General features: G+C 51.0%; 2 protein-coding genes across 2 annotated transcripts in view; both read left to right on the top strand.

The window, feature by feature from the left end:
- The first annotated feature begins 117 nt into the window (after window positions 1–117).
- klhl30 (kelch-like family member 30) lies at window positions 118–8159 on the top strand. The gene is made up of 8 exons (XM_056604287.1): window positions 118–228; window positions 1196–1998; window positions 2534–2717; window positions 3611–3697; window positions 4229–4384; window positions 5046–5234; window positions 5692–5837; window positions 6493–8159. The coding sequence occupies exons 2-8, from the start codon at window positions 1225–1227 to the stop codon at window positions 6739–6741; spliced, it is 1785 nt and encodes a 594-aa protein (XP_056460262.1). The 5' UTR covers window positions 118–228; window positions 1196–1224; the 3' UTR covers window positions 6742–8159.
- Window positions 8160–8249: 90 nt separating this feature from the next.
- The window catches only part of crocc2 (ciliary rootlet coiled-coil, rootletin family member 2), a 41954-nt gene continuing 41130 nt past the window's right edge, over window positions 8250–9073 (top strand). Inside the window, exons 1-2 of the mRNA XM_056604203.1 lie at window positions 8250–8451; window positions 8891–9047. Of these exons, the coding sequence (XP_056460178.1) occupies window positions 8395–8451; window positions 8891–9047 (214 nt within the window). The 5' untranslated portion in view covers window positions 8250–8394. The remainder of the gene's footprint in view (window positions 8452–8890; window positions 9048–9073) is intronic.

Raw genomic sequence — 9073 nt, 5'->3', positions numbered from 1 at the left:
GTCTGTCCCTTTAACAGCAGGTGTGGATGGGGGGGTCTGGAATGCCCCCGGCCTCACGCGGCGGCCCTGGGCCCCTAAATATAGCAGAGCGACAGGCCGTCCCCGGCTTGGCCGCGGCACCTCCTCCACTCTGCCAGCAGCTTGTTGTTGTAACCGGCCGGCTCCCGCTCCACACACACCGGCTCCCGGGAACATGAGCGATCACCGCGCTGCTTCTCTGCCTCTCTGGTGAGTCTCCGTCTCTGTGTTCTCGCCGTGGTTCAAAGTGTGCCCCGGACAGGAAATGTACTTTATCACGGGCTTCAGCGTGGATCAGGGGGCACCTCGGTGTGACATCACGCCCCGGGCCCGTCCAGCAGCGAGGGGAACACTGATCTCTGTCTCCAAGTCAACAGCGCGCGGGGTTCCTGGGGGTAACACGGCCGCGCACAGAACACTGTGTTTGCTCAGATAACAAACGAGAGGGTGTTAACCCGATATGCTACGGTGAATTTATAATAATAAATGTTTAAAATGTGTTATGCTCTGCTCTTGGAAGGGTGTGTGTTTTTCGCTTAGTCCTATAAGCTGTGTTTTCACTGTGTTTAAGAGTTGAGTGAGTGTTGTTCTTTAACATCGAGCCCCGCATCTATTGTCCGGTTGTAAACCGATTCCAGAGGTCACATAACATGTCGCTCACATCGGTTCTAATTTGAACAGCCTAAATCCCCTCTGATCCCGCGCTGAACGCGCCGCGAGCCGATCATATCTCCCGCTGAACCCCCTCGGCTCAGTTCCTCATCCCACAGAGCCGCTCATATCTCCCGCTGAACCCCCTCGGCTCAGTTCCTCATCCCACAGAGCCGCTCATATCTCCCGCTGTACCCCCTCGGCTCAGTTCCTCATCCCCAGAGCCGCTCATCCGGTGGTAGGTAGTAGTGAATGGACGCTCTTCTAACCAGTGGCCACTCAAAGCTCTTTGCAATATTACCCATCATTCACCCATTCACACACGCATTCACACACCGACGGCGGCGTCGACCAGGCAGGGCGACAACCAGCTCGTCGGGAGCAGTCAGGGTGAGGTGCCTCGCTCAGGGACACCTCGACCCTCAAGGGGATCGAACTAGCGTCCTCCCGGTGACCCGGCAACCGCCTCTACCTCCCGAGCCGCCTGCCGCCCCTCTGATCTGCTCTCGACCCCCCCCCCCCGCAGGTGAACCCGCCCCCCCTCTCTCTCTCGCCATGGTCCGCAACGTGGACGACCTGGACTTCAGCCTGGCGTCGCACGCCCAGAGCATCCTGGAGGGGCTGCGCTCCCTGCGCTCGCAGCCCCGGCTGGTGGACGTGACGCTGGGCGCCGGCGGCCGGGACTTCCCCTGCCACCGCGCCGTGCTCGCCCTCTGCAGCCCCTACTTCCGCTCCATGTTCTCGGGGGACTTTGTGGAGAACATCGCGGCGCGCGTGGAGCTGTGCGACGTGGAGCCCGACGTGCTGGCCTCGCTGCTGGACTTTGCGTACACGGGCCGGCTGACCATCAACCAGGGCAACGTGGAGGGGCTGGTGCGCACCTCGGACCGCCTGCAGTTCCAGACGGTGCGCGGCGTGTGCGGCCGCTACCTGCAGCACCAGATCGACGCCACCAACTGCCTGGGCATCCTGGAGTTCGGCGAGACGCACGGCTGCCCCGAGGTGGTGGCCAAGGCCTGGGGCTTCCTGCTGGAGAACTTTGAGGCGGTGCAGCGGGGCGAGGAGTTCCCCCTGCTGGGGAAGGAGCGGCTGGCCGCCTGCCTGGCCCACGAGGGCCTGCAGGTGCGCTCGGAGCACGCCCGCGTGGAGGCCGCCCTGGCCTGGGCGCGGCACCAGGAGGCCCCCCGGCGGGACCACCTCACGGAGCTGCTGGGCCTGTCCCGCCTGGCCCTGCTCAGCCCGGAGTACCTCAGGGACCGCCTGCTGACGGACGGCCTGGTCCAGGGGGCCCCCGGGGCCCGCCAGGCCGTGGAGCACGTCCTGCAGGAGGTGAGGGCAGGGGGCGCTAGGCCGGGTCAGACCGGGTCAGACCGGGTCAGGACCGGGTCAGGACCATAATGATGATCATGCCACAATAGGGTTGGTGGTATGGGTATAGAACCGCAGGGTTAGGGTTGGGGTTGGGGGTTGTGAACCCCAAGGATGAGGTCACACACACACCATGGTGAGTGACGTCACCAGCCAGGCTCCTGGGCCAATCCGGAGAGGCGGGGGCGGGGACCGGGGTTAGACCCAAGGAGGGGCCGTCCCCTCCGCTGGGGTTCAGTGTTTGGTTCCGTTACATGGAGGGGGGGGGGTGAAGCACTAGGAGGACCTACCTGAGGTAAAGGGCATCTTAGTGGAAAGAGACTCATGAAAATTAAAGTCATCTGTGAGAAAATCACTTGATTAAAAGTCATAAAATGGCTCAAATTAAAATGGCTCAACTTATGTATCAGAAGTTATCTGGGTTAAACTGTTCTGATGATGATGATGGTGGTGATGGTGATGATGATTGTGTTATCGATGTGATATCCGTCTCTAGATGTCCGTGGAGCCCGGGCTGGAGCAGAGGACCAGCCCCTGCAGTCCCCAGCCCAACCTGCAGGAGGTGCTGTTTGTGATGGGCGGCCGCTCGCTGGACGACGAGGACGAGGACGAGGAGGAGGATGAAGAGAGTGACCCCAGAGTACAGCCGCGGAACTGTGCGTTCTACAACATAAAGACCAGTACGTACCCCCTCCCCCAGGGTAGGGTCAAAGTAAGGCTGTTGGCCTCTCAGCTAGAAGGGTCTGGGTTCAAACCCCAAAGTCCCAGCCTATAGCTGTGGGGAGAGGTACCTCCTCACTGCCCCTTAACGTCTGTAACCTCACGTCGCGTTGGATGAAGGCTTCTGCCAAATGACCCAATAGTAATGGGTACTTTATAGTGATATATAATGTGGTCCTTGTAGAGTGGAATTAAATGGAGATGGAGCTTTGTTTGTAGAATCTACTGGCCAAACAGAGTCCGGGCGGGGTCGACTGCTGGAGGAGGTGAATGGGGAGGCCGGGCCAAGAACAGCAGTGCTTAATAAACCCTGAAACATTACCCAGAGGAGACCGGCCGGGGACGAAAACATTTACCGACCGCTGTTTGTGCTCGGATCAAACTGTGGCCATGTTCGGTTTCAGAACAAATTCGCCTCAAATTGTATCAAACCAAACTTTATTTATAGAGCCGTTTCCGTGCAAAGTAGCAACAAGCTCAACAAGGTGGAATGCAAGAAGAACAAGAAATGAGTTTCGGAAGAAGAAATGAAGCAGAAAGGAGTTGAACCAAGGTTCAACCAAATGTAGACACAGTGCCTTTATGGTTCTGATGCTGTCTGTTCTGTATTCTCTCTCCGGTGTTCCACGTTGTAGAACCTCCCCAACCCAATACCTTTATGGTTCTGATGCTGTCTGTTCTATTTTCTTTCCCTCTGTGTTCCACTGTGCAGAAACTCCCAAACCGAATACCTTTATAGTTCTGATGCTCTATGTTCTCTGTTCTGAAGCTGTCTGTTCTATGTTCTGAAGCTGTCTGTTCTATGTTCTGATGCTGTCTTTTCTATGTTCCCTCTCTCTGTTCCACATTGCAGAGCAGTGGCACCAGCTCCCCAACTTCCCCAACCCCAACAAGTGGGGCTACTCTTTGGTCTCCCTCAGCAATGACGTCTATGTCACAGGTCAGCCGGGTTTGTTTTAGCCCTGTCAAAACACTGGCGCTATTATTTTGAAATATTGGAACCCGAGTGGTAAAGTAATGGGGGAAACTATTTTAAACAAGCAGAGTTCACCCGGTGCGGAATGAAGTATGCTTTACACAGATTGCTTGAAACGGCATTCGTAGCATATCTTGCTTTCTTAATGGGACTTTTATCCAAGTCAAACAGTCCTAAGTAAATAGGATCCCTTCAGGATCTGATTGGCCGTCGTGGGAGACACACACAGTGATTGCTCGGAATATTAAGCCCCGCCCACTTGGACTCGGTGACACAATCTCAAGGAAGTGGAAGTTACTATTTGAGACAGGATATTTATGAGATGAAATTTCCAATAATAATGATAAGGTACAAGATTAATTTAAAAGTCATAAATGCTTGCGCAAAATAAATGGCCTATTTTGTCACCTCGTCTCAGTAGAAGTGGTGACCATAAACAATAAGACATATGGTGGGTCAGAGAGAGGTGTTGAGGTGCTACTGTGTGATTGACAGGCGGGTCACGGGGGTCCAACACCAACACCTGGTCCACCACGGAGACCTGGAAGTACATGACGCGCCAGGGCCGCTGGGTTACCGTGGCGCCCATGCTCTGCCCGCGGACCAATCACATGTCGGCGACCCTCAACGGGGAGGTCTACGTCATCGGAGGTAAGGGAAGGAGAGGAGATGAGGAGGAGAAAAGGACGATGATGGTGACCTGGAGGTGACTAGACCTTTGCAGCGAACATTTAGCCTTTCTAAAGCCACTCATAAGTGAGGCTGAGAACTGTCAAACATGCAGTCAAACCTGGGGGAACTAGAGTTTTAAAAAAAAAAACGACACATTGCAGAGAAGCAATCCAAGTTCCATTAGTCCTGGCCAAATCTTGAGAAGGAATACAGAAGAGGGATCCCTCCTCCCTGTGATGCTTAAGAGGGCAGTAGCTTACATTTTCATTGAGGGCATTTGGCCGACCCTTTTATCCAAAGCGACTTACAATAAGTACATTTGTCAGAAGAGATCAACAATCGATCGCTGTCAGTACAGCAAGGATGTTCAAAGAACCAAGTGCCAAGCGCCAACTATTGTTAGGTTAACTCATCCTCCGCACAGAGCAAAGATAACTAGGATAAGATGCTACACAATGCTAAGTAGTTTTAAAGTGCAATGTAACATACAACATATAATAAGTGCTAAGGACAGTAGCTGCCTAGTGGGGAGAATTATGACAGTAGCACAAAGCAAAGCACAACACCCTTCCATGTGGCGCTGCCATGGACTGACGGTGCTGCTCCACCCACTGCTCTAACACGGAGGTGTTGTCTCTAGGTACGACCCTGAACTACGTGGAGGTGGAGCACTACGACCCCTACAGCGACACCTGGGCGCTCACCTGCCCCGCCCTGCGCTACGTCACCAACTTCACCGCCACCGCTTGCCACGGGAAGCTCTACCTGATCGGCTCGTGTGCCGTCAAGTACAACGTCCTGACCATGCAGTGCTACAACCCCGTGATCGGTGAGCGTTGCCACACGTTACACTGTAGTACAAAACGATGCGGGGCGAAACACCACGGTACAACCCCACGTTATGTAAGGCGCAAAGTGAAATACAGATTGTGAGGACGTTAACGTTCGGCATTATGTCCTGGCGTGTTGTTGGATGTTGATGTGTTGTTTGTCGTGTCAATGTTTTATGAGGTTGTTATTTTGGGATCTTTGTCATGCATGATTTGTGAGGTTGACGTTAACATTGTGTGTTTGTGAGGATCTTAACATTGTGTTTGTCATACACATGGTTTCTTAGGACATTAACATTGTGTGTTTGTCATGCACACGGTTTGTGAGGACATTAACATAGTTTTTGTCAGACGGTTTGTGAGGACGTTAACATAGTGTTTATCACCCACGGTTTGTGAGGACATTAGGATCAGTGTGTGTTTGTGAGGACGTTAAGTTGATGTTTGGTCCCACAGACAGCTGGAGTGTGGTGTGCTCCCCGTTCATCCCTAAGTACCTGTCGTCTCCCCGCTCCATCACGGCGGACGGCGTCATCTATCTGATCGCTGACAACACCAAGAAGGTTTACACCTACGACCCCGACGCCAACATGTGGCAGAAGGTGGGATTGCCGTTACACACACAGCTAAAATCAACACAATATAGAACTTGATTCAAATTAGTGACGATTAACTTTAAACTTTAAATTGCAGTAAAAAAGTTATTGTGATATTTTTGTTTTTATAAAGAAAACTATTTTATATATTTTTAGATCAGATCAAACTATGATTTGTCTGAAAAGCTCTTTATCTTTATCTCAGATTCTTTAGCAAGCCTGAACTGCACAGATGTTAACATAATATTATTTCTAATATATTAAGTAAAATTAAAAATAAGTAATATAATCAAATTATTAAACATAATTTCACGATTAGAAAACGTCTCCTCCCCCCCCTCCTCCTCCTCCTCCCCCTGCTCCTCCTCCTCCCCCCCCTCCCCCCCCTCCTCCTCCTCCTCCTCCCCCCTTCCTCCTCCCTCCTCCACCTCCTCCTCCTCCTCCTCCTCCTCCTCCTCCTCCTCCTCCTCCTCCTCCTCCTCCTCCTCCCTCCCTCCTCCCCCTCCTCTCTCCCCTGTGTCTCCTCCTCCTCCTCCCTCCCTCCTCCCCCTCCTCTCTCCCCTGTGTCTCCTCCCCCTCCTCTCTCCCCTGTGTCTCCTCCTCCTCCTCCACATCCTCCTCCTCCCTCTCCCTCCTCCCCCTCCCCTCCTCCCCCTCCCAGGTGCAGTACCTCAACATGCTCCATGAGAACGGGGGCCTGGTGGTGCTGGACGGGGGGCTGGCGGTGACGGGGGGGCACTGGAAGGGCATGGAGGGGGACTACGGGGTGGAGATGGAGGTGTACGACAGGGCAGCCGACTGCTGGCGGGTGGAGGGGGCGCTGCCCCGCCTCTGGTTCTACAGCGGCGCCGCCTCCGTCTTCCTGGACCCCGCCCAGTGGCCCGAGGCCTTCCCCATCGACCCCCTCTGAGACCCCATACCCCCCCACACACCCGTCCCAGCACCTGGGGGTCAAGGCCCCTCGGGTTGCAGGAGTTCGCTGCTTGTGTTTAAGCTAGGATTGTTTTAGGATGGGTTTTAAAGGTTTCACAAAGGACCTGTTAATCAGACCTGCCTGGTGACTGGCTAGTGAGTAAACCATGTTACTCAATATGTGAACAACTAGTTATCACTTAGTGAACTACTGCTAAACACTTAATGACTACTGCTAATCACTTGGTGAACTACTTGTTATCACTTAATGAACTACCATTTATCACTTGGTGAACTATTGCTAATCACTTAATGACTACTGCTAATCACTTGGTGAACTACTTGTTATCACTTAGTGAACTACCATTTATCACTTAGTGAACTATTGCTAATCACTTAATGACTACTGCTAATCACTTGGTGAACTACTTGTTATCACTTAGTGAACTACTGCTAATCACTTGGTGAACCACTAGTGCTCAGTGCGGTGCGATGAGCACTCGTTCACCAGGACATGCTGTAAGGGGCAGATGAAGGGTCAAAGGATGTGTTTGAAGCAGATGTGTGAAGAGGGAAGAGGATGTGAGTAGTTTGGGTCGCAATGTTCAGACTAAAAGACTTCCATGCCCAACGGCTGGACACTACTGATCTGGGGTCAGTCTAGGCTAGATCTTCACAAATACAACACAAACACAAATAGAATCACAAACGGTTAACTCCGTACAGAACTATTTTAATGAAATCAAGTGATTTATTGAGGATAACAAGGGGCCTGTTTTTAGTTTTTTTGTGCTCAAGGCTCAAGTCTCGGCTCAAAATTCTGTTTTTAAAGGTACATTCTCTTGAGCCAATTAGATTGTTTTTTAACTTTAGCCAATGTTGTTTTTTGTGTGCGTTTATAATCAGTAAATCTAACCAGAATCTATCGGGTTAAACTCTGGGTGAGCATTTACACCAGATGGGTCAGTTGGTACCAGCCAGCTGAAATGTGTATCACAGGATTATCAACCTTGAATTTTAAACAGTTAAACTTTAACCAAGAGAATGATGGACGCCTAATAATAACATTCACCCTGTTGACTTTTTTTGTAAAACCTTTGTAGAGAATTAAATGTATTCAAGGCTTTTTTTTACATTGATTATGTGAAGTGTGTGCGTGTGCGTTGTTTCCTAGATGTTTGTAGACTCTAAATGTGTTGCCACTTTGATGCCAGGGCTTTGGTTTTAAAGTTTGTTTATACGTTGTAGGACTGTATTTAATATAAAACAAATTGTACAATATGCCATGTTAATATTAAAAAAGATTCAGAGTTCTCTTGTTACATCTGTTTGTGGTGTTTAGCGTTTGACAGTGTTTTTGTTTAATGATTAAACTTTGAGCCTAGAGCTAAGCGTCAGTCCGCCTCCCTCTGTGTGTTTCTCCATCGCCACGGCGACCGGACAAGCCCAGCATTCCGTTTCCATGGCGACGGCCCGGGAAGCGTCTAGTTTCCATGGTAACCTTGATTGGCGGTTGACCGGAATTGAAGTCTAGACCGGTCTCTGAAGTTACGTTTTTTAAATCAGTGCATCGGGTTAGTTTAGTTACCATCACAAAACAAGTTAATACTACATGTCATACTAAAGCAGCCGGTCGTTAATCACCGCAGCGATGAGCTTTCCTCACAACTCTTCTCACCATTCGCCCAGACTGGATTCTGTGATTCAGGTAAGGTTGTTTTCCCTCGGTCCAGTGGATGATACGATTGATTAAAAAGTTTAATGTGAAATGCAATTCACGCAAATTAAACTGATAATAATAATCCAATAGGAATGCTCAATGCACATTCATGCTGTTTGAATGCGGATAAATTCACCTAATGTCACTCTTAATTCGTTCATTAGTAATCCGCTGTACAAATGGAAACTAATTTACATTCACATCATGGCAATAGTAGACCGATTCAATAACTTTGAGGTATTCACTTTGAAAGTTTGGAACAGTTTCGGGAACAACTGGATACTAATAATCCAATAAAAACATCATGACTTGATGCAGTAGGATAAACTGGCGCCACAGCGCTCAGACGAGCTGGGATGAGTGGGGGGTTAATGGTTTGGGATGAATGGTTTGGTTTGGTTTGGGACTGAACTGGTGTGTGCTGCAGAAGTTGGAGTTTTCTATGCTCAACGCGGACGGCTGCCCTGAAGAGGTGAACTATGGACGTGTACTCACTGGGGACAGTGTGGACACGCCCACGCCCACCGCCGTGTGTTCGCGCATGCGCCAGATCGTCACCCGCAGCCTGGCGGAGCCGCCACGTGGTAGGCTACATCATGCTAGCGAGCTA

This window comes from Gadus chalcogrammus, chromosome 12 (genome assembly GCF_026213295.1).
Source record: "Gadus chalcogrammus isolate NIFS_2021 chromosome 12, NIFS_Gcha_1.0, whole genome shotgun sequence".
Taxonomy (NCBI): Eukaryota; Metazoa; Chordata; class Actinopteri; order Gadiformes; family Gadidae; genus Gadus; species Gadus chalcogrammus.
The sequence above is the reverse complement of the archived record's forward strand: the minus strand, read 5'-3'. Positions and strand labels throughout refer to the sequence as shown.

Excerpts from the sequence above, each read along its gene's own strand:
- klhl30 (XM_056604287.1), top strand. The coding sequence starts at position 1,225 with ATGGTCCGCAACGTGGACGACCTGGACTTCAGCCTGGCGTCGCACGCC. Across the intron at positions 1,999-2,533 it reads TGGAGCACGTCCTGCAGGAG|ATGTCCGTGGAGCCCGGGCT; the intron begins GTGAGGGCAGGG and ends ATCCGTCTCTAG. Across the intron at positions 3,698-4,228 it reads CAATGACGTCTATGTCACAG|GCGGGTCACGGGGGTCCAAC; the intron begins GTCAGCCGGGTT and ends TGTGATTGACAG.